At 38.8% G+C, this 26,472-nt stretch overlaps 1 protein-coding gene across 2 annotated transcripts in view; it reads right to left on the bottom strand.

The window, feature by feature from the left end:
- MEGF10 (multiple EGF like domains 10) overlaps positions 1–26,472 on the bottom strand; it is a 147,783-nt gene that overhangs the window by 52,915 nt on the left and 68,396 nt on the right. For both annotated transcript variants that reach the window (XM_048850889.2, XM_048850888.2), the window contains exons 6-9: positions 15,837–16,083; positions 14,435–14,555; positions 12,923–13,059; positions 4,685–4,897 (exon numbers count right to left, since the gene is read on the bottom strand). In XM_048850889.2, the coding sequence (XP_048706846.2) occupies positions 4,685–4,897; positions 12,923–13,059; positions 14,435–14,555; positions 15,837–16,083 (718 nt within the window). The remainder of the gene's footprint in view (positions 1–4,684; positions 4,898–12,922; positions 13,060–14,434; positions 14,556–15,836; positions 16,084–26,472) is intronic.

Here is a 26,472-nt window from a genome sequence, read left to right as displayed (position 1 = left end):
TCCAGAGGCATTTTGGATATAATCCCCATATTTCTTATCACTACAGGAGGTATTCAGCGATATGGAAAGCATTCTCAACCCACCCAACAATAGGCAGCATAGCATGAAGAAATAAGATAAATATATAAAAAATGAAAATTAGTGGTGCAGTGATTTCAGGAAATAAATCCTCTGAGCTGCCTTTTTTTCTTTTTTAAAGAGTGTAGCATATGAGGCAGACAGAGGCATTGATATTCTGTGCCCCCCAGTGAGTATTAGTAAGGCATACTCGCACATATATTGATTGACACCAAAATTAGTATTCTGTAATTTGTAATTAGATGTAGGAAGCTGGAGCACTTTTGAAGTTTTTTGATGGTTCTCATGCAGTTAGCTTAATTGGCAATAAGATTTGTGTGTTAAGATAGGGAGGTAGAATAGACGTTGAGAGATGCTGCAAGTATTTCTGCTTTTTTTCCTGTTCATTTTTGTTCACAATTTATGGACATATATGTATATTTCCTATATAAGCACTAAAATAAATTTTAGTATATTTGGTAATAATATAAAGTAATTTAAGCCTGCAGTTTTCTGGCACACTTTATGCCATATATTTATTTCAATTTATAAAATGGTCTGATGAAAAATCTATGTATATCATAGAATCATAGGACTAGAAGGGACCTCGAGAGGTTATCTAGTCTGGCCCCCTGCACTCATGGCAGGACTAAGTATTATCTAGACCATCCCTGACAGGTGTTTGTCTAACCTGCTCTTAAAAATCTCCAATGATGGAGATTCCGTAACCTCCCTAGGCAATTTATATGTACAATTCCACCCTAAAAAACCCATCCAGAAATACAAAATGACCTAATGTCAACATTAAAAACACTGTCAGCACACATAAACTGAATCCACCCCTCATCATCTCATCCACTCTTGACTCAGAAAAAGCATGAGAAAATAGATATGCCCTGAAGAGCAACATACTGGGGCTGTATTAAACCTAGGATAATGAATAAGTCCTGAGTAAAGGTCCCACTATTAAGAATGACCTTTGCATGCCAGGTTGAGTGTCCCAGCTGATCTCAACTGCCAGGATGAAACAATGATGAAACAGAAAGCCCTGACAAGCTTATCACATAAAAAATAATACAACTTGAACTGCATTCAGAAATGAACCGGAAAACAGGGCACTCTCTGGAGAGTAGGTGTAGCTTTCTCCCTGTAAGAATTACTACTAGGTAAGTGAGGAGCTCCATTCTGTACTTCTAAAGTTTCCAAATGATCATCAGATGCCACCCAAGTAGAGGGACTGCTGTAATCCTTCCTCAAAGTGACACAGCGCAGGTCCATATCCAAAAGAACTTGCCAAAGGCAGTTCTGTCTTGCCAAAGGCAGATGGAAAGTCACTATTTGCTGACTCCTGCCATTTGAACCTCCAGAAGCAACTGAAGATCTAAAAAGACCCATAGTTCGTGAACCTGAGTAGCAAGGGCAGGCAAACCCCTCATTAAAAGGGCTAGATATTACATTCACCAATTCTTCAGCTTGTTCCCGTAACCTTCTAGTTTTATTTCTGTCTTATCTGAGTTTAGCCTCAGCCAGCTAGCTCTCATTCATGCCTAGTTACTGGAAAACTGATCAGTAGCATCATTTGGTCTAAGAGCAGAGAGACGTGCTGCACATCATCTGCATATGGCTGACACTGCGGCCTAAACTACTTCACAGACATATTGAGAGGGAGTAGAATAAAACATTCCATGAGAGAGCCCTTGGAGTAGATGGGTGGTCTCTCAGTACTACCCTTGGAGCCATCTAGGACAGAAGAGAACAAAGTAACTCAAATACAACTTCATCCCCACCAGAATCAGTAGGCATGTCAACAATATCATGTGGTCAGTACCATTCAAGGCAGCTGATGTATCTAAAAGAATCAGCATGGACGCTTGATCTTTGTTCATCAACAGCAAGCACCCTAACCCCTGGGCAATAGAGTCAGTCACTCTTTCTCTCCTGTTTAAGCTGTCCCACTTTGTATAGTTAAATATTCATTGCGCCAGAGCATGGGCGGCTGCTGACCCAGGTTTTGGGGGAGGCTAGCCCCCAGCCCCACCCCTTCTGCCCAAGGCCCCACCCCTCGCCTTCCACTACCACTCAAGCCCAGAGCGCCCTCACCATGGCCAACAGCCCCAGTTCTGGGCAGCCACCCTGAGCACCAGGTGGCACGGTCCAAGTGCCAGGGCAGGCAGTGCAACCCCAGCACCAGCCACCCCGAGCCAGGACAAAGTGCGGGGGGACTCTGCGGGCAGAGCATGGGCAGGGCCAAACCGCCTCCCTGCACAGCCTCCCCCAGCCTATGAGCCAGAGAAAGAGACTGACTCTGTAGCATGATTGTTAGAGCCAAGCAGAGACTTGAACCTAGGTCTCCTACTTTCCAGCTCAGTGCCCTAACCACTGGACTATTAGCTATACTGGGATGCATTAATTATTCTCTCTTTCTCCAAAATTCCCTCCTGGACCTCAGAGATCTTCCCTCTGAACTGGACACACTTCCATGAAAAGCTTCCGTTTTGACAAAAAACATTTAATGGAAAAAGTCCCAATCAGTTCTACATAGATATTCCCTGATGTGTTTATGTGAGAGTAAGTTCTTTCCCACCAGGCTGGCATTTAGTCACAGAAGATAGCCAGAAACAACTGTATCATCAAAAGTGGAAAGAAAGTATTCTTAGTGGAGCCTGTGTTTTTCCAATTATTATTCATAAGTTATCTGATTGCTACTCGTTGGTGGTCTTAATCACCCTCCGGCACGAAGGAAGAAAAAGTATATAAAAATGTCTTGTGAAGCCTGTGAATTTTTGCTTCCCTCCCCTCACTTTTCTCTACTCAGCTGTAACATGCACTTACAGACACACATGCTCCCACACCCACAACAGTGCTAAGTTCCATTTGATTTGTCATACAGAGGGGAAAATGCTCAAAAAAAGATCAGCCATATGCTGCTGTTTACGTTTGAACATTTGTGATTTGATTTGACCACAAGCTGTCTTCCAGAGGTATAAATGAAGGAACAGCTGTGTTGAACACAAATCAGAAGTAATCCTTGAAATATCAGAAATGCTATACAATGCAATACTTTCCTGTCAAGCTAAACTTCTACAGTCGTCTTCAGTTAAAATTGCAGAAAACTGGCTAACCATAATTTATACACATAGTGCTATTAGGGCCAAATACTGCTGTTTTGAGTGCCAGACAAGGTGCAGGGAAATGGGGAGGGATTATGGTTTTTCTTACTCCTAAATTCTCTCCCCAACCCATAATTTACTGGATTTCACATCCTGTCCAAACAGTATTATTTCAAATCACATTTCAAGTAGATGGGATAAACAGAAGTACAAGTACACCAACATTCAAATACGTAAGTGAAATATGAGAGAAATGCAGCCCTCTCTTCCATGGCTTGTCAACAGAAGTTATGTTGAACAATTTAAGCAATCCAAGAATTTATTTCTCACACCGCCCTCTCACAGGGTTACACAAACAGAGATATTTAAAAGGAGATTTTTTCATTAATGCCCAAGTGCACTTTAATGTCACTTCTAAATTCTGAACAAAGGCTTTATTTTTATGTATAAAAAATGTGCATCTCAGATACAAAACACAACATTGCTCTGTGTAAGAGTGCATCATTTCTGCAAATAGTTTTAACACAGCAATCTGTGACAGAAAAACATTTGGCATATGTACAGAAAACTTATCTGACATATTGTGTATTATTAATGGCATTATGAGTGACTGAATGCAGAATTATTGGAGTATTTCATATAGCCAGGTGTGCTTTATAAGAAGAAAAGCCTTGTCATGAGAATTATATTTTGATTGTATGTTATCTTGTTTTAACTCCCATCCCTCTCCTAGTATCCCCAGGGATTATCTCAGAATTTCTGGTTTATAGATTTTTATTACAACATGTTAAGGCTTTGTGGGTCCTGTAAATACAAATACAATGCAAAAATATTTGGCTCATGATTGCCTGAAAAGAGTCACGCAATGAGTTAGTGTGTTTCTATTGTTTAGCTCCTCTGACCCAATACTACACAGGTATGGAGAAATGTAAATCAGTCACAATGATGAGAATTCCAGATATATCTCATTAAAACAATCAGCATGCTTTCTCCCCACAATATATATATATATTTGGCCTGATTCTCTGCTCCCATCAGTTTTATGTGTACGGGATGGTGTATTTCCATTTACTTGATTGGTGATACTTTTAATAAATAGTACCCCAGTGTAAGTGAAAGAAGAAGCAAGTCTATTGACCTCATATGGTGAAAAATATAAAGATTTATTTTTATATGTGGTAAATATAGACAAAGGCCAAGACCAGGTCAATATTTATCTCTTGTGTTAATAATCTTGATATTCATCTTAAAATCTGATTATCGATTGCTATTTAAAGAAATCAAATAAAGCTGTAAGCCAAAACAAAACAAAAAAAAATCTGCAGTTCTTGCTCTGCTTGTTATTGTGTTTCTTGCTAGGATTATAAAAACATTAAACAATCTATCTCTCTCTGAGCTTTGTGACTCTTAGCTGATTCACTTTTCCTGGAAACCTAAGGAACTTATTTCCTTATAATTTACTTTCTTGGTTAAATGTTCCACATGGAGAAAATCTGCTAAAAGATATAACAACATACCTGTGCGTGTTCTGCAAGTGACAGGGGCACTTTTTGTCACACTTGAGACCATAGACTCCCTCAGAGCAAAGCCTTGTTTCACAGTGTTCTCCTGTATACCCTGGATCACAGAGACACGCGCCACTAATATGATAGCATTTCCCTCCATTCATGCACTGACAGGTCTTTGCACATTGCACTCCATAAGTCCCCACTGGACATTCATCCTGGCATCTGTGAAAGTCAGAAATATTAGGTTTACTTGCCTTAAATTTAAAACATTTTTGGAGAATCAATATAAAAATGTATCTTAGTTTCTGAAGAGTTTTCTCTAGATAGAATTCTTAAAATCATTATAGGTGGAGCTAGTAATTTTGCCTCTATTTAAGGTTGCCTAATACTTTGCACTATAAGCTCCTGTTTTCAATGGCTTATAACTTTGCCAAATTTTAACTTTTACATGCTCATCTGCCTCAGACTAAATGTTTTTTGGAAAGTTTCAGCAAAAACATGTTGTTTGTTTCTGAGTACAAAAGTTAGGGAAAATAGTTTTTACAATGTTAAATATGTCTCTCTCACATACACAAACACACACACACACACACCCCCCACCTCTATTAATGGCTGGTTCACACAGGGGGTGACAACGTACTGACACTACCAGTTACTTCTGTAGCTCAAGGAGTTGTCTGTGCTGTGATCTAAAGCTCCTGATTTTGTACCTAGCTGATGACCCATGAGGGCTGCAGACCAGGAATGTAAATATAGTTCCACATGGTTTTTCAGTTTGTTTTTTAAAAATCCTAGAAATGACATTCAAAAACGTATGTTAGAAGAAGATTGAGTGGGATTCTGTGCTCTAACAAGCAGCCTGAGAAAAGAGTAGCTTTAAGCCACCTTTGTGTGTCCACGGATCCTGGGCTGCTCCAGTGGGTAGCGAGACCCCCAGCAGGCCTGTCTAAATTACAACAGGATCCTTGGGTTTCCCTAAGGACTGCAGTGCTGCCTGGTATCTCTGCACTCTGCCCACACACATTACACCAGGACTTGTGAAGGGGTCCTTGGAAGGCAGCCACACAGCTGTCTTCCACAGTGCTTGCATCAGGGGAAATCCACACCCAGCTGAATATGGGTCTTTGGGGGCCCCTTTATGCCACTCTGGCCCTTTTCTGCAGAATAAAGAGGCCAGAGCAAGGATCTCACCCATTATGGTTGCAATGTCAAACACTCAAAAGTTAAGAAACGTAAAGCAAAAGTCAATTCATCCCCAGTGTGAATATGCATTATGATACTGACTTTAGTTAAAAAGAAAAGGAGTTCTTGTGGCACCTTAGAGACTAACAAATTTATTAGAGCATAAGCTTTCATGAGCTACAGCTCACTTCATTGGACACATACAGTGGAAAATATAGTGGGGAGATTTTATATACCCAGAGAACATGAAACAATGGGTGTTACCATTCAGACTGTAACAAGAGTTATCAGGAAAGGTGAGCTATTACCAGCAGGAGAGCGCCCGGGGGGCGGGGCGGGGGGGACCTTTTGTAGTGATAATCAAGGTGGGCCATTTCCAGCAGCTGACAAGAACAGTAGGAGGGGAAATAAACAAGGGGAAATAGTTTTACTTTGTGTAATGACACATCCACTCCCAGTCTTTATTCAAGCCTAAATTAATTGTTTGCAAATTAATTCCAATTCAGCAGTCTCTCATTGGAGTCTGTTTTTGAAGTTTTTTTTGTTGAAGAATTGCCACTTGTAGGTCTGTAATCGAGTGACCAAAGAGATGGAATTGTTCTCCGACTGGTTTTTGAATGTTAGAATTCTTGACGTCTGATTTGTGTCCATTTATTCTTTTACGTAGAAACTGTCCAGTCTGGCCAATGTACATGGCAGAGGGGCATTGCTGGCACATGATGGCATATACAAAAGGTTCCCCCCCCCCACACTCTCCTGCTGGTAATAGCTCACCTTTCCTGATAACTCTTGTTACAGTCTGTATAGGAACACCCATTGTTTCATGTTCTCTGTGTATATAAAATCTCCCCACTATATTTTCCACTGTATGTATTTGATGAAGTGAGCTGTAGCTCACGAAAGCTTATGCTCAAATAAATTTGTTAGTCTCTAAGGTGCCACAAGTACTCCTTTTCTTTTTACGGATACAGACTAACATGGCTGCTACTCTGAAACCTGACTTTAGTTACGCAGTCACACAGTATTTGTTCTATAGAACCCCTGCCTCATTCAGTGCACAGGATGGACAAGGAATGAATCAGTAAGTTGCAAGAAGAGAAAGCCTGGTCTCTTGTGTTTAATGCTTCTGGACTGGGATTTTGGAGATCTGGATTCCCTCCTTCGCTCTGTCCCAGGTTTCCTATGTGATGACGGGCAAGACTATATTAATGTACAAACGGGTAAAACTAAAGTTTCACAAAATTTCAGAATTTTTGAGCACTTGACTTTCCTACCTACTTTTAATATAGTTTTTTGTATTAAATATGAATAACAAACACACAGTAGTAAAGCAATTTGGAATTAATTGTATAGGTGTGATTGTGAATATGATTCAATAGTGTCAAAATGTGGGAGTATGGCTCTGTCTTTAGAAGTAGGCTTGACTTCCTACCTCTAAAGAAGCCTTAAGACTTACTGCTTCTAAAGCACGGTGAACTTTTATTAAATAGATAGTATTTCTCCTTGGGTTTTAGCTGTGGAAACTGTTGCCAGTCACTGGAAATCCTAATTCTGCTTTACACAAATTCAAGATGTTGATGAAGGGGATGATACTGTCCCCTAGCAGGAAAGAGATTGCCAAATGGCAAGCAATTGCAAAAAATGTTATTTTCTCCAGTGGAGAAAGGCTGAGAAGGAGAAGAATTAATCATTTCTCCCAAGAAGGAACTTATACTAACTAATCTCTCAGGTTAAGTTTCTTCCTGAAAGGTTTAGCTAGATACTGAGGAGAGAGATGTAGTTTCCTGGAGCATGGTATGCAATATTTGGAGAGACAGAAACATTCCTCTAGGGACTCAAGTGAAGTAATGTAAATGGGAAGTCAGTGTAGCAGGCATTTTTCATGCTGTCAAGTCATTAAAAAATACAGTGCTAGAGATCTGGGTCAGTGTTTCATTTTAAAGAAATTGTCAGCCTAGCAAAGGAAAAAGATAAAAAATTCAATTGTATTAAAAATAAACATTCAAGAGAAAAAACCCAACAAGGTCTGTAAATCTATGCAAAAGAATGTTTAATAATAGATTAGGATAAATGCAAAGAGATTGGTGAAGGCTGCAGTTTCTATTTAGATCAACAATTAAGCTGTAAAAACCCATCTGTATGGAGTTGTCCCACCACTGTAGGACTTGTCACCCAAACACCTGTTAACTTCTTTTTAACATGGGTTTGCACTGGATGTGTTACATGTTTTTTTATGATTCTGAAGATGTGAGCGAACAGAGCCATCTCAGTTTGGGAGTTGAAATGATCCATTATGCAAATATGAGGATAGAAAAAGGTTTAGTCACACTTTCACAGCATTCATTGTGACCCTCTCTTAGTTCCCCCGTTGCTGTTGTGTTTCATTTAATATGAAGCAATTTACTCTTTAAAAACAAAACAGGGCAGATTTCTAAAGGCTCTCTTATAAATTCTGTAGCCACTGGGATTTGTGAAGTGTAATTGGACATGATTTAACAACTTACTCCCACAAGAACACAAAGGGGCTGAACTTGTGCAGTGACTTCAGTGAGAATGAGAGGCATTCAGCACCCCTTGCGGGATCAGGCCCTGAAAGATCAATAAGGCTTGCATACAGGTTGTTATTTTTCCTGCGACAGCTGACATAAGAATAAAGCAAAAAGTCTATGCCCAACAGCGTTTGCTCTTTAGAACATAAGCTGGTTGTAAGGAGATAATTGAAGGTTAGGGAAAAAAATCTGAGTTAGGACCAGCTGCTACAGATGTTTTTCACACAACACTAGTGCTCTACCAACATATGATAAAATATATATACGGAGACCACTAACAGTTCCCTGTAATTCAGTCACATTAACTTTTCTAGGTTTCCGATACGTACAACACTGAACCCACATTAAAACCAGGGGAAATTACTCATCACCAGTAATTCTGTTTGTCAGACTCCCTCATCTCCTCCCTTCCTGCAGATGATTTCAGACAATCACAATTATGCCAGGAAGCAAGAGAGTAGGCAAAGAATATTGACAGGTTGTAGTAGAGTGGAGTCTGCCCATATATATCCTTTGCCTTTCATTATTCTTTGCCTTCTGGCTTCCAGGTATACAGCACCTAATGCTGATTGCTCGGAATCTTCTACGAGATGAAAGACAAGGTGGGTGAATAAAATCCTACCTTTCAAGGATTCAAGCAGCACAAAATATGGCACTTGGTATGATTTCAATTCAGTTTGAAATAGAAAACTACAAGTATTGTGCGATAGAGTATCCCCCACCTCAAGTGTTCTCCGTGTCAGGCCATGGCATCATGTACCCCCGAAATTGGAGGTTGGGTTTCAAATTGCAATGCATCCTCTCCTGGGCCATTTTTACAGCCCGAGGGCTGGAATAGCAACAGTAGCGCCCACATGTAGAGGTTTCCAGTCACTAGATCCACAGCCTCAGACTTCTCTTCTGGCCTCCCCAAAACTATGTCCTTTGCCTTTCCCAGTTTGGAACAAGAGAGAGCCCCCTGGGCACAGTAGCCTTGAATCTGGACATTCTCTGCTTCAAACACAATGCCTCTTGGAATTGCACCAGGAATAATTTCCATCTTCACGACTGTGCCTTAAAGACAGCCCTGACCCCAAAGTAAGGAATTTGTAAATACCAAAACTCCTTCCAATTCCAATTCAGAAAGAGCAGTTTGGGTCAATTCATTTTTTATGTCATTAAGACAAACCTGACTTTCCATCTGAGGGAAAATAATTAAACTGGTCTTTAATTAACCCTAATGTTAAAAGTATCCCTGAATGGACTTCCGAAATGAAATCAAAATTAGGATTAATCCCAGCAGGGAAACTACAGAAGGGACCAAAGGGGTTTGTGCTAAAACACAGAAACCACTCTGACATGCAAACCTTTTTCATGGCTCCAGTTATTCATTTTATAGTAGTGCCTAGAAGACCCATTTTGCTAAGGGACTGTACAGACCTATAGTGGGAGGCAGATCCTGTCCTGAAGAGATTACAGTCTAAACAGATCAGTCAAATGGAGAGAGAGAAAACTGTGGTACAGAGAACATCCACAGATTCAGTGGTAGTTGGGAGTGGGCACAAAACAACAACCCACTTGCCTACTCCTTTTCACACATACATGTCAGAGGAGGTTTGAAATTATCCCACAGAAGATAGTAAAAAATTATGAGCCTTTTTTTCCTTTGCTTCATTTATGTAGCAGCATGATAAAGACAGAAAATCAATTTCTGATCAAGAGATTACTTTTCTAAAGCCTCCATCAGACTTTCTTTCATGTAGCTCTTGAGGAAAAATTAACAGCTTTTTCCAAAAGTAAAAATCTGTTGAATTTTTGACACGTTTTGTAAAAAGACTTTCTTTGTTTTGAAGATGTGTCTGTACATCTTGCTGTCTAGCACAAATACTGAAAAGCCAGTTTCCTGTTTGATCATTCTAAAACATATAACCCATTTTCCTGATGTACTTTTTAATAGACATTTCACTTGGGGTTTTTTAGAAAAAATTTATGATCTCAGCTTCATGTTTTCAGTTTGTGCTTCTCTGTGTTTTATGACTGACTGTTAAAAAGCAAAATGACACCACCACCTTATTAAAAGCCCTAAAGATTTTATGATGCATTTCACAGCAGATTGACCTTCCCACTGAACAGGTTACCATGCACAGAGCCAGGATATGGAGTGTTTCACAGCTTTACACTCCAGAGAAGATCAGAGAATATTTATTGATACAGGCCCTATACAAATTACACGATGTACTGACTGGTTCATACAAATGTACACAGAGAAACAGAAAGACAGATAGATAAATAGGGCCAAATCCTGAAATCCTTACTCAGGCCACACTGACACTCAAGTTATGAGAAGTGTTATGTACCCATGGGAGTTCCAGATGCACAGCACCTTCCAGGATTTGGCTAAATGAGAGATTTAGCTTGAGAACTTGAAGATTTGGCCAAGAGTTAATACTGTTTTTCTGCCTATTGAAGAAGGAACCAATTCTCTTCCCCAGTACATGAAAAAATAGTCTTCTTGGAGGTCTCATTCTGGTCCTCTTGTGTACCTCACAATCTTTCTATGATTGGCAGACTCTGCTTACTAATGGTGCACTTCAGAGCAGAAGAGAGATTCTTAACAGAGCTAAGTGGGGGAAACATGTTCAGCTCCTGCCCACCCTGTGCCTAGCTCAAGCCAGTGCTGTTAGTCCCTCAGTTTCATGAGCACTGATGGTGGGATTTTCAAAAATGCTTAGTGCTGACCTAATGCTTCTGTTGACATTAATAGAAGAGTCATTAGGCCAATACTGGGAGAAAATCCCACCTACATGTTTACTCACTGGGGTTGTGCAAAAAAAGTTAAAGGAGAAATTTTGCAAAATGGTGATAAAGAAATCCAACAATATTAGACCAAATTTCACACTGCAATTTTTAAAAATTGCATTCTCATCAAGATATTTGTTTAGGAAAAAACCTCTTCTGTCCTCTAATGAAGACTGGTATCAATGAATACCCAGTGGGCTGTGTTCATAAATGACAGGTAAGGTGGCATAAACTGGACTTCCTTGAATTTAATTAGATCTCATTACACTCACTTAGACTCTATTAGACATACTAACATACATTTGCTGGTGTATAAGTGAGTGTGAGGGAGTCTAAGTTAGTGCAACTACCACACTGAAGAATCAGAAGAAGGTTCTTGAAGTTATAAATTGAAATAGGGAGTAGTCTATCACCTGTTCACACCATCCTGTGAGTAGGAACACAGCCATTACACACACACACACACACACACACACACACACCCTTTGCTGGGGGGGGGACACAGCAAGTCCCTCCATAGCTGGTCAACTGCTGTGGAGTAGCCAATGGGACCATGGCCTTCTGACTCATCCATACCATGGTGAGATAAGTAGCACCCTAGCAGGGAATAGTCCCAGCATGTTGGTAAGCACAGGGATTACAGCTGTGCCTGGACCCTATGCAGGCGGGCAAAAGATGGAAGGCTCTTTGCACCTCAAACTTCTGCAAGGAATAGACACAGTGTGGCCTATAATTGCTTCTGATTTGTAATGTATTTAATATTACAGCAAAATTTGAATCTCAACTGAGAAAAACAGAAGCCACAACTGTCTTTAGAAACATGTGTGCAGCATGGAGATTCTCGTGTATATCATCCTGTCTCTCATGAAGGCGGTTTGTGCTTTCATTCTGATTTGCCTGTGTCTGTTTAAATGCATGTAACACAATCTCCAGTGTTCTTTCACAGAGGCAAACATTTAATTTTGGCAACACTAATAGCTCTGGATTGGCTGTTTTTCTTCTTTGGGGTTGTTTATGTTTTTTATGGTTGGTTGGGTTATCCCCACATCCTGTGGATGCCTGCACTGGAATTGCATGTGGAATGTGGTGATTGTACGTATCATTGTTGGCAGAAATGCTATGGACTAACCCCAGTGATTAAGTTACTGTGGACTTCAGCAACTGGGTTGTGTACTGTTTAAAAGGTACGCAGGAAGGTGCGTCTTTCAGCACTTTCTACCCCTCTATAAGGGAAAAATGTTATTATGTTCACTTTTGCTATGAAACACATTTGAGGGACATTTTAACAGCAGCTAGGCAAAGAAAAAGATTAATTTCTTCTTTTGAATAAAACTGCTTTGAAAAAAAGACAGCTGGTAGCCCAGTTCAGAGACCAAATGGATCAATGCTTCTTCAGCTACCTCATTCTATAGCCACCATTGATCCATCTCACCCCATTCTTGGTTCTCAAACTATCTCATTCTGCAGACCCCTCAGTAAGGGGCCTGTACATTACTGGGGGTACACAGGCCACAGTACGAGAGTCCTTAAACTAAACCATTTCTCACAGGGACTAAAACATCTTTCAAGAATTGAACTGCCACCTTTACTTTTGATTCATTATCATTTGGTGACATAACTGACAAATCTATAAAACACTTTGCATTATATCACTGATAATATGCTTTTACCTGCTTCCTAGTTTTTCCTTTTGCTGTAAAATCCTTGGTACAATTTGGTAGAAGTGAGTTTTACTTACCGTTCCCCTGTGTAACCTGGACTGCAGTGACATTGTCCTGTTGCTGAGTCACATGTCCCTCCATTGTGGCATTGACACTCCTGGGAGCAGTTCTTTCCATAACGACCCTCTGGACAAGGCTGACCACAGACTGTGCCCTGTTTACAAACAGAATCTAAATGTTAGGCTTGGGACTGCAGCTGTGTGGAGAAGAAAAAGAAGAGAAGGGGATTAGAAAGAAGTGAGATTAATGGGATCTTGTATCATGGTGCTTATGCTCTTCTAGAAAAAGCCAGATTCGTTTTTAACCTTAAACACAGAGTATGTTTTGCCAAAATGAAAAAAGTAATGCAACATTTTTGTTTTGGTCAAAAAATGAGAACCAAAAAAAAGTTCATTTGGGTTTCCATCAGATACACTCTTTTCAAGTAGAAAAGGAGGGAGGAGAAAAGTGGAGGAGGGGACAAAAACTAAAAAAATGTTTCAATTTTCATATTATTGTAAAATTCTATTAAATATTCCAAAGAGAGCCAAAAATTTTAATTTTGTGTGAAGTTTTTCGCAGAAAATATATTAGCATTTTCTGAGTAACTTTAACTAAAAACAAAACACAGCAAGAGCAATAGACATCAGTAGGGAAAGAAGATTGAGGGTAACAGCAATAAGATCACAAGGCACATGTGTACAGTTGGATGGCTTGGAATCTAAACTTTAAATGTTTCCCTTTTAATTATTTAAAAATTCCTTGTCACATCATTTTAACTCCCTTTCCACTGCCTGCCAGAAATGGTCACCCAGGGCTCACTGCCTATTATTGTACGTATTATTTATTTGTTTTGTTTGTTTGCCCCTTTACTATATATAGACAATCTCTAACCACCGTGGTATCTAGCATGATTAAATTTGTTGGTTGTTGGATATAAACTGTTGAAACAATGGCCCCCATCCTTCTACAGAATTCTCTTCCTCACGTGGGGCTGGGAAACCAGTAGAGCCCCTCACGTTTGCCCACCTGGTAGGAATGGGTCCTTGCTGGTGTGAGGTGCAAAGGGATAGAAAGTCCATTGATCAGTTATGAAGCGGATGTTCTGATGTCACTGTATTCCTGGGCTATGAAGGTGCCACCAGAACCTGCCCATTACCTACTTTTCTTTTAAGAGGGTAGCATCATATATTTGGAAACACACATGAAGGCCACCATAGGAGTATTTAATGGTTCAAAATGTAACAGTTATATCAAATTATATCCACAAAGACACGACTTCTGATCAAGTTCCAAAAGATGCTATTTGCATGCTGCAGAAAGCACATTTTCCTTTTCCCACTCTTTGAAAAGGTTAACAAGACAGTCCAGAATTTATATTTGATTTTGATCCCTTGTGGTGATACCATGTGCTAAAATACATTTCCTTTTGTTCCTGGCTTCAGTCAGACTGTCTTTGTTTTTCCAATTAAACTTTCTCCTGAAGTTGCCTGATATCCACAAACATGGACATTTACCCAGTTTATATTTATTTTAGAAAGCAGTTTTACCATCCATCCAGGTGGGCAGGCACATTCCCCAGTCACATGGTGACACACTCCTCCATTCTGGCATGGACATCTTTCTTCACACTGTGGACCATGCTTGCCGGGGGGACAAAGATCCTCACAGCTAAACAATTGGTGCATAATGAATATAATTGTTATTTATATGCAAAGTTCAGTCTCTCCCCCTCTCTTTTACTTTTTTTTAAACATATAATTCTTCAGTTTATAAATATGAAAAGGCAAGCACTCAGAAATAAAGGGAAATAACCTTTACAGGATCAATGGCATGGACATATGGAAATAAAATTAGCAATTAAAAAATTGTAAGTGTATGTATCTTTCCTTAAAGATATTTCTTTCTAGAAAAACCAAGTTTGGTCTTGGATTCATAAGTATGGACAAAGATTAAAACTCTCTGCTAGAAGGATTAACCCAATCGAGTGCATTTTTCTGTGCTTAATTTTCCACTACAGGGCCAAACTCTGTTGGCTGAATTTTATAAAACTTGGACAAAATTTGGACCATGTTTTATGAGCCAAACTCATTCCTGCAGGTACAGGGATTGTCCCTTTTGCCTTCCAAGAGGCAGCTGCTTTGGCAGCAGAGTTCACCTTCTAAGCTGGGCATAGAGAGCAGCTCTATTTAGCAGCCAAGACTTGACATGAACTTCACTAGCAGAGACTCTTTAGGAAAAGCTCTGGATCAGGACACTGTTGTCTTGCATGGCCTTGCTTCCTCTTGGGCTAGTCCTGTTCCCTTATAGACTGTGCCAGCTAGTTTTCTACCAGGAGTTTGTGCATGCAAACAGAGTGCTGTCCATCCAACTATCTATTGCGTGTGTTTAAATACCCATTCATATGTCCCCCAAAATGTGAGCATATCTACAGAATGGTTTGAAAATTTGGGCTTAATCCTTAAAATTCAACCCCCAAATCTTAAACTGTTGACTGCTACCTAAAGCAGCCAGGGCATTAACACTCAAATTCTGGATGCATCAGCTCTGTCCTGATGTTCCACTGCAAGAAGTAGGCTGCAGATGAAGTGGTTAATTTAAACACAAATCTAAAAGCTGAAGTCAATTCTCAAACTTATACTAAAACCTAAATGTAAACCATACTACTCATCAGTGCAGATTCATAACCTCAGGAATGCTTTTGTACAAAGTTGCTGGTGCTAACAGTGCAATAACTGTACCTTACCAAGAGCTTTTGCTGTAGCATTTTAATAACATTCATTTATAAGTATACAGAGGGACTTATAATGAGATATAAGTATTGGTAAGTTTTAAAAGAGGCACTTTCAGCATAATGTTCACACAGGTTACTAAATACTAAATAGTTTACCCTGGGGTTAGTGCCATGCCAAACCCACCTTCCCCACAATAAATAATATGCCCTCTGCTTACAAAGCACCAGTATATCCGGGAGGGCATCTGCATTCTCCAGTCACATGATCACAGGTGGCTCCATTTTGACACTGACATTTTTGGTGGCAATCATTTCCATATGTCCCCTGGTCACAGCGTTCCTCACAGCGCCAGCCCTTGAAACCAGAAGCACAGTGGCAGGCTCCAGTGATGGGGTTACATAAGGCTCCATTTTTGCACTGGCAGCGACTACTGCAATGGGGTCCCCAGTGGTCACTATCACATGCTGAGGAAGTGGAAAAAAAATGTCATAGCACTTCTATAAGCATGCATCGTGCAATGCAGAAGACATGATGATTCAGAGATATCAAGATGGCTTTTTTTCTGACACAAAAATAGTAGTAAAAAGAAAAGGAGTACTTGTGGCACCTTAGAGACTAACTAACTAACTTGGTTAGTCTCTAAGGTGCCACAAGTACTCCTTTTCTTTTTGCGAATACAGACTAACACGCCTGTTCCTCTGAAAAATAGTAGTGGTATCCTTGTCGAGACACTCTCGGCTCTTCTGGGTCTTTAAGTGTTTTGATAGCCAGATAGGACTTAATTTCCTGTTTACAATTATATGCCTTAACCTGCACTTAAAATAATCTGAAACTTCATCTACAGTGAAATAAAGGTAAGTTCCAAACTCCTTCAATGCATTACAATGTGAAACTGAAATTATGATGATAGTGAATCATTAGTTACAGTGCCAAAGGGTCATATTCTCCATCTGGCTACTTACTTCAGTGGAAGTATAAACGAGAGCAAAATTTAGCCCATAATCTGACTTTGGAGCCATAAACATACATCAGAATCCCACAATGAAGTTATTCTATGTAAAGATGAATTCATTGTAAGAGGATCACAGTGCATGCCAATTTTTTAAATGTGAAACTTCCAACTAGTTTACTTACTTACAGCTATTTCCTTTCATGTTTTACAATACTGTTGATTGACAGTGCTGTACGCAAGGTAATAAACATTCCATCAAACAACAGACACTAATTGTTATTTGGTTAAACAGTATGGTGACATATACCACAGACAGTAAGGCTACAGTTTAATATTTTGAGTTAACCCAATTTGTTTTTATAATCATTCTACTATGTATTTTTTGTTTTCTACATTCTACTCCATCAGTAGTAATTATAGTAAACCCTTTTTAGAATCTTTTGTTTTCTCACCTTCAAAAGAAATTTTTAACAGTAAGGAATCATTTGTTTAAAATGAGAAATAGAAGTTTTCAATAACAAAACAGAAGATAAAAGGTCATCTACAGTTCACCAGAAATGTGCTAATCATAAAGGTCAAAGGATCTGCTTTTAATTTTTATGTTCTGCTGATAACAATAGTGCAGTGGTGAAATCTCAATTGCAATCACTGGATGCCCATACTCTCTCCTTAATGACTGACCACCATTGTTCACTCAGTCTTCTCCTGGGGCAGAGCAGCCAAGCAGAGAACAGACCTACTTTCTTAGAGCGAGACAAAAGAACTCAAGACATCTCCTTGGGGTAAGAATTGCTCTGCTATAGGAACTGATCACTCAGATTACACAAATAAAAAGGATTAGGGTCCTCTAAGGAATGTTTTTTTTCTGTATGGCTTGTGTCCTGGTTAATTCCTAAGAGCTATGGCATGCTTTGAAGTGACAGTTTCCTCTCAAACAGTATTTTCCTAAAAGGTCACTGGAACATGCATTCCTTAATGTAACTGTTGTTTATGTACACATACTGTGGCTAAAAATTTATATATATAAAATGAAGTAAAACAAATGTGTAATAACTGCACCTCTTTCATTTCTTCATTCTTGTCCCCCCCTTCCTCATTTATCTATTTAAACGTTCATTCTTATGTGCTCGACTACCTGTACAATGCACCACAATGTATTTCACACAAGATGTATGTCTTCCCTCATTATAGCTCACAGATAAGCCCAGTCCTGGCAATACAATATTTTGAAAATGCCTAGATGGAGGAAAAGTAATCCTCAGGCTGAATCAGTCCTCAACTTCGCCTCAGGAAACCAACTGTTCTGAGAGGTATGTATGTGTGCAGTGGATTTGTGAGACAGACAGATGTTCTCTCAGGACTGTATGGAGGCCACCAAATTCATTTTCTTTCACACCCCATCATGGATTTCATATTACAGTCCCGCTCCTGCTTCCAAATGAAAAGGACAATTTCAGCCATTCCTAATAGCGAAATTAAAAATAAACTCGAACGTTTTGGAATGTCTGAAAAACCCTTTGTGAAGACCTGAAGGGTTTAAAATGACCATCACACAGCAGCTCTTTCAAATAAAATAAAATGAGCCATGTGCACCCCCCTGGTGGAGTTACATCAGGGTGAACTTGGCCCAACCTCTCTTAATATATAAAAAGCACCACTAGGCAAAAGGAAATTTATTTTTGGCTTACAGTTTGCAGCTTGTATTATTTTACCAATGGCTGGAAGTGGGATATTTGATGCAATCCGCCAACTTTCATACAGAGGTTTGGAGAGAGAGTTTAATGAGTCTCAAAGACATACAGACAGCCTTTGCTACTGTATACCTGCCACAGTAACAGTACCAGACAATATGCACAACGGCAGGAGTACCACAAACTGTATCATTTGTGAAGCATTGCAGGCCTTCTGCTCCCATTATAATACATTTTAACAGCTACATCATCAGACTGTTCTCTTAGGTTGTTACTGTCCCTTAGAGATCTACTGGAGTTAGCGATGAACATAGTGCGTCTCTGAACTTGAACTTTTCTCGACTATTTTATTGTAAGAGACATGTGCTGCACATTGTATGAAATTTTATTTTTCATTTTATTATTCATTCAGTTTACTGGTGTGATTTTCTCATTCTGTTTGCACGGGGCCTATTAAAATCAAAAACACTAGGTGCTCGCTGTTTAGTTTTCCTGTCTCATGGTCACCCTCTGTAGAGAAGGGTGAGAGAGTGGGAAACAAAATATTGACTACCTAGTTATTTCACTATAGCATAATGCCAGAGTATTTTACCAGAACAATTGCTGTTGTAAGGTAGTCTGTTACACTAGGTCTGTCACTAGTCTACTCTCTAACTGTGAGTTATGGGCACCACTTCAGAGAAAGTTGAACGATCCATGGGATTAAATAATATTCTTGCACAAGATAGATACATTGCATACTTTACTTCTATATATCACTCTAATCAATAAGGTCCCTCACAGGAAATTAAAATGATTTATCAGAAACAGATACTTAGATTACAATACACAAAACAAATATTGGCAAAGGGAAGGGGTAGAAATGCTTCCTGTAAAGAGATTTGTTTATTTTTAACTATCTTTGGAGGCTAAATTTACCAAATATTACATCAGCCTATTTCTACTTCTGCTTCATACTCAAAAACTAAGACAGGCTGGAAGTCACACAGCTGTTAATCTGGTAAAAAGAGAACTCTTTGAATTAATGAGCATCCTCAGGTTACAGACTGTCATCTAGAGTTTAATCAGAATAGCTACTATAACGACTGTCCTTACTACTCCAAGGTCACACAGGGGTAGAAGAAAGTGCCAGCTAGAGACTTCTACCAAACCAAATTAGGGTAGTAAGTCATCTGTCACAGTGTAGGGCATAAGGGAGGGGGAAGAGAACCACACAGTAAAAAGAAATAAAAGTCCCATATTCAGAACTGTTTCAGCAGAAAATAATAAGACTCAGCACTAACAATTCAAGGAACTGATTTGAGTCCTATATCAAAGCAACTCAGAATCTATGCACCAATAGCTGCTGTCTCAATGGGTCATCACGTTCATTAGCCTCAAGAACTAAGTTGTGAGATGTGTAATGTTAATGGTAAAAACTCGTTTCTTTAATGTGATTATATTAATGTATTATCATGGACCTCACCAATCAGTTGCTGATTTTGACAATAGTGATGTTCTATTTGCAAAGTATTTTCATCATTATTCCTAGTAGCTAGAGCTGGTGAAATCCTAGCTTCACTGAAATCAATGGCAAAACTCCCACTGATTTCAGTGGGGCCAGGAGTTAATCCCTGGATTTATAAGTAATGAAACAATATTTTTCAAAATATACTGGAACAGATCTTCACTGTCATAGTTCCATTGACTTCAATGGAGTAATCACAATCTGCACCAACAGAAGATTTGCCCCACTATATCCATATTGCATATATTTGGTTGATCTGATCTCAGTTTCATGGACGCAGCCTCTTCAAAATACCAAACACCATTCCTGCACACACTATATGCAACCTCAGTTTTCTCGATTTTAAATAAAACACAGTTTTTCAGAGTTACTGTTCAAAGTCAGCTCTTTTGTGGGAGTCATAGGGGTCTTATATCCTACATCTCACATCGTGGGAAGAAACTCAGAGAAATGTTTGCCAGAAACTGCATAGTAGACTTTTTAGCACAGAAAAATATTTGGTGCCCCTTATACGGTTTCTTCATCTGAGAATAATATCTTTTTAGTCCCCTACAGTATATCCTCTGTACATCACACAATGTTATAAATATAGGACAGAAAATATTCCTCTCAGAAGGCTCTCCGTAAAAGCGAAAGCATGCCTTTGGGAATAAGGGCATTATATTATATAAACCCTCATTTAAAATGCATCAGTATGATATGGAACCCTAAGACAATATAAAGTTACCAACATAAAAACAAATTATAAATGCTCTCTGAAGCACAGTGTCAGATGACAACTTTATGAACAGAAATGGTCCCAGAGCTTCAGCTGCAAAGAACCTTCTTCAAGGAAAAAGCAAAGGAAAAAAATGTGTGATGCAAATTGGTTCTATTCTTGGGACTTCTGTATGATACTTGAAGATTTAAAGTTGTGTATTTCATATTATAATAACTTTAATGCACATTGTTATTATGCTCGACGGATCTCATTTTTATGCACATGGCTTATCTAAACTGGTAGTGGCTTGCAAATTAGGAGGCAAGGTGTCCTGATATTTTACAGTGTGAGATAGGAATTTGTATCATTAGAAGTACACCTGTTTGGTTTTATAATTCTTATATTCCTTATAAACAAAAACAATGTGTCAGTCCAATTTTAACATTACGTGATCTCTGTCTCTCTCTGTTGATTGCTTTTGAGAAGTTAAAAAAAAGAGAAACATGAATGAGTCCAAGTTTATTCCTGACAAATCCACCTTGATCACATGTAATTCTGTGCTTCTCTAAAGAATGGCATATGATGAGAGCAAAATATGGCTATCAAATCAAATCAAAGAACATTTCAGAAGAAAATTCCCCTTAGAAACTCAACAAAGACAACTACCTTGCACGTACGCTATAAAGTTACTTTTATAATGTGATATTCAGGATGCAACATGTTTATGGCAAGTTATTTAAAGATCTGACTTTCTTGTGTTTTTTTTTTTTTTTTTTGCTAATGCTAACATGGATGTTAAAGTAAAGAATCACACTAAAATTAAAATTAAGATTTATTTTTCTTAGCATCTTTCTTTGTTCCTATCAGATAGGTGGTACTGAGATAATAACATACTATTTGCTTCTCGCCCATAACTGTTCCTGGTATTGTATGGCAAAACATTATAGTATGTATCTGGAAACAAGTGCCCTTTTTACTGCTGCCAAAAACAGAAGAGACCTTTATCAGAATACTAGACTAATATAATTTTAATCTCCTTTCCTGTAATGCCTGAAGTGATTGCACAAGTCTAACCATAAAACACATGCATGAAAATGTGTTTTTTCCAACCACAAATTTTGGGTCAGAGTGAGCTGCTCACTCATTTGGGAATGTAATTTTGGCAGCCAAAAATTTAAATAAATAGCAACTGTAAAAGTGCAAAATCTCATCCCCTGTCCCTCTAAACCACCAAACATAATTTCTTTAGCTGAGTTCAAAAGGGCAAGGTCAATGGTACATTAAGGTTGCTTTGCACTGCTCTAGCTGTGCAATAACGGACTTAACCAGCCTGTAGCCTGGGCAACATCTTTGACTCACACTTGAACCTCTCTCCTCACATTCGGGTTACATCTCAATCTTGCTGATTCCTTCTGCCTAACATCTCTAAGATACGTTATTTCCTATTATTCCACACAGCTAAAACTTTTGTCCAGGCTCTCATCGTCTCTTGTCTCAGTTACTGCAACATCTTTTTTCTCTGATCTTGACAAATGCAATCGGTGAGATCCATGATAATACATATCCCTTCAGAATGCTGCGGCAAATATAATTTCTCTAGGCTGTCACTCTGACCATGTCACTTCTCTCTTTGCCTCCCTCCACTGCATGTCTCTGTTGCATCACACAAACTATGTATCTTCGCTTTCAAGGCTCATTCACTATCAAGGTGTCAGCTCTTGCCTCCAAGTGGCCCAGGGTGCTAGCCTCCATTGGCAACTTGTTAAATTTTCAAACAAGTACCTTTGTGCTTTTTCCCGTGCTGTTCCTCACACTTAGGAGGAGCTCCTCATAAATATACAGAAAGCTACTTCACTTTCCTTCTTCTAAACCCTCCTTAAAACTCTCCTTTGCTGTGATGCCTACAAAAACTTGACAACAACTAGGCTGCTGGTGTGCTGTGACTACTGCCTAATGTGCAGACCAATATTGTCTCACTGTTTCCTTGTACTCCCCCATCTGTCTGTCTATGTCCATCTGTTGTCTCTTGTCTTATACTTAGATTGTGAGCTCTTAGGGGCAATGTCTGTCTTTTGTTCAGAAGCACCTACCACAATGGAGCCCTGGTCCATTACCCGGGCTCCTAGGTGCTATGGTAATTCTTCTTCAAGAGACATCTCTGATATGAAAATTATCGATCGCGACCTCCCATCTTTATGATCATGACAGAGTTGTAAAATTTCCACTCTCCTTTGGCTACCAATCAATCTAATGATATTACCTGTGTAACCGTCTCTCTTTCTTCCTCTTCCTGTTTTTCCTGCAATCTTGCCTGATAGCGTGAGTGCTAGAAGAAGGTTGCTCTGCAATTGGAGAATTATGTGGCCACAAAAATATGTTATTCTTTTACCTAGGGTCTCAAGTAATTGTGCTCTTTCTACATTCATCCTTCTTGTCACATCTTCATTCATAGTTTTGTTTACCCTGGTATGTTTTAACATTTTTCTATAACACCAAAACTTGAATGCTCTGGATTCCTTTAAGTGTCCAGCTCTCACATCCATACAGGAGAGTTGATCATATGTAGCACTACTTCAGCAATCTAGTGCAGATGTGCAGTTTTTACTTTGAAAACACAGAAGACTTTGGAAATTGTTAAATACATTTTTGCAAGCTCTACACTTTTCTTGGTTTCTTCATCACATCTTCTGTCTGATGTTACTGGACCCTGTAAATAGGGGAACTCATTATTCACTTGTTCTAGCACTTGACCATCAAGTTACAGGCATTGCCTACCTTGTGCATCACATTATTTACTCATTATAATAGTCTGTCTTTCTAACATTGTCATTCCATATTTCTTGCTGATATTGTTCACAGCAATAAGCAAGTTCTGAATTTCTTCCCTAGGTGAAGTGATACAAAATAGACCATCAGCATGTCTTATATCGACTTGCATGCCCTGATGGTGTTTTCTAAACTTTGCCTCATTGTACTTTCTACAAATAGTTGTGGAGATAGAATGCAATCTTGACTTACACCTTTCTTGATGTTACAATAATCAGATATCAGGCGGCAGCCGTGTTAGTCTGTATCCACAAAAACAAGGAGGAGTCCGGTGGCACCTTAAAGACAAAGAGATTTATTTGAGCATTAGCTTTCATGGGTAAAAACCCCACTTCTTCAGAGGAATGGAGTGAAAATTACAGGTGCAGACATAAATATACCAGCACATGAAGGGAAGGGAGTTACCTCACAAGTGGAGAACCAGTTTTAACAGGGCCAATTCGATCAGAGTGGATGTAGTCCACTCCCAATAATAGATGAGGAAGTGTCAATTCCAGGAGAGGCAAAGCTGCTTTTGTAATGAGCCAGCCACTCGCAGTCCCTCTTCAAGCCCAAATTAATGGTGTTAAATTTGCAAATGAATTTTAGTTCTGCTGTTTCTCTTTGAAGTCTGTTTCTGAAGTTTTTTTGTTCAAGTATAGCTACTTTCAAATCTGTTATAGAATGTCCAGGAAGATTGAAGTGTTCTCCTACTGGCTTTTGTATGTGCCAGTATTTTTATGTCTGCATCTGTAATTTTCACTCCATGCATCTGAAGAAGTGGGGTTTTCACCGACGAAAGCTTATGCTCAAATAAATCTGTTAGTCTTTAAGGTGCCACCGGACTCCTAATAATCAGTAGCTCATAGTTCATTCAGACTGCTGCAGACTGTCCCCAATACAGGCTTCCTATTAATTATATATCTTGAGAGTCAATATTAGATTCTTCAAGAATTTGTATCACCTTCTTGTGTTTGATTTTACCAAATACCTTCTCATAACTTACAAAGAACATATACATTTCCCTTTGTGCTTCTCACACGCTCACTTAAGATCCTCGGCAAAGACTGCCTCCCTCATGCCTACTCCTGGGCGGAAACCAAACTGACTTCTGCTAATTCTTGTCTCGAGATGTTGATGCAACTGCGAGCCAACAATTTTCAGCGAAACTATAAGCATGTGGCTTACTTGGCTTTATAATTAAATGCTGTTCAGATTCTCCAGCATTATTAACTTTCAGTCGAAGAACGAAGACTTAAAACAACCTGTGCTTCCAGTCTCCTGAGCTGTGCTGAGTACAGCTTAGCCATAGCTTAGAATTTGGGCCAAGGTCTCTTCCCTTAACACAGACAGTGAGAAAAGTCCTTTTTTATATTTCTGGAACTAATGTGTTTGAAATCCAAGTGGTGCTGACTAGTGGCAGGTATGCATGAGAATCCCAAATCCAAACACCTGAAGTTTAGAGTTTAAATCTAGATCCATGTCTGAACTTTGTTACTCAGGCCCAGCTCAAACACAAAGGAGCAGAACCCTTGTGAGGAACCATACCATTTGCACGTGAATTAAAAATCAAGATGTAAATCCTCTTATATGTTGCATATATTAAAATATATTCAATGTACTGTCCAAAGGGTACTCTAAGATTACAGTATGAAGCCTTGGACAGGCTGTGAGTTATGCTTTATGTCTAAGCTTTAGGTAAATCACAAGCTTTGCCATACAACTGGATCGGTATTCTTTTGGGTTTTTCCTCTCCTTTGTCCATACGGCGGTAGTAGAGGAATATTAATATCCTTTAAGTAACATACACTATGGTAATATATCATGCAACTTAAACCTTGTAAAATGCATTTTGAATGGCTTTATATCCTACATTTCTCTGATTACAGTGTCTTTAGCCTATGGGGAATGCTCAGTCAGGTAAAATGCAAAGTACCAAAAAGGTACAATAGAGTACAAACTATTCTCATTGATGCAGTATTTTGGACACAGATTCTGAAATGTTATTATATGACCTAGATTGTGTCAAGAACAGTAAATGGAATAATATCCATGCATTTACATGGCAAAACCTAGGACAAGAATGACACTATGACCAACCTTATCCAATCCATTCTTATTACATAACTCAGAGTGCAATCTTGTGACTACTCAACTCTGATACCAGGGTTTGGTTCGTTGGATATTGAAAATAATGTCACTCCTTTCCTTTAGGCTACCCTCTGAGGATAGGAGAGTGAAAATTACTCTCCTAAGTTAAACTTGAACCAAATAACATTGAAGTTCACCCTAAATTTCAAATCAACAACATTCAAGTGGGTTCAAAATTTGATAAAAAGTGTAAGTCCATCCCTACAAGTGGCATCAAACCTGCATGTTACTAGGGTTTCAAGATGGTAAAATTTGGAAGCAGAAATCTCAGAAATCAATTTAAAGGGCTATAAATCAAGGCCAGCTATGCTGAATATTCCACTCAGAGAATCTTTTAAAAGGCTTCAATTAATAAAACCAAGAGTTTATTCTCCGTATCATTTTTGCTATTGTGATCTGTATGGTTACCTCAGTCGGCAAGAACTACATTCTTTTGACAAATACATTCTTAATAATTATGAAGTATTAATGCCTTTTAGTAAAAGACTTATTTTTCCTACATCCCAGACACAGAAGTACTTAGTGCATTTTGTAGAACACAACACTTCCTATTAAATCTGGATTTCCTTTAGAATCTTTTGTTTCTATCTGATTTCATTTGTTACATTGAAGGCTTTCTACCCTGAGGCATATTTTTCATTCTTCCTTATTCTTCTGTATAAAAGATAGGATTTTTATTCAAGACTTTTTTTTAACTTTGTAAAAGCTTTTTGGTCTGTGAAGTGGAAGAACAATGAAAATGTGTTTTTTAGACTCTGTAGAGGACTGGAACCATATGCCTTTCACATGCCATACATTTCACAAGACTCTAAAATATTTTGGACCTCAGAACGCAATGGTGGATAGCTGTTAAGGAAAAACACAGACAGTCTTTTATGATAATTTTACTGTCCTACTGAGATGAACCCTACTAACAGTAATCATTATTGTAGAGAAGGTTAAAAAAATCATATGAATTTGAGTATAGTATGTAATCAGATCTTGTATGCACCTCATTGCAGGACCGGGACTTAATTTTTTTCTGCACTGTATTTTGAAGTTCTTAAA

Source organism: Caretta caretta, chromosome 5, assembly GCF_965140235.1.
Source record: "Caretta caretta isolate rCarCar2 chromosome 5, rCarCar1.hap1, whole genome shotgun sequence".
Taxonomy (NCBI): domain Eukaryota; kingdom Metazoa; phylum Chordata; order Testudines; family Cheloniidae; genus Caretta; species Caretta caretta.
This window is presented reverse-complemented; position numbering and strand designations above follow the sequence as displayed.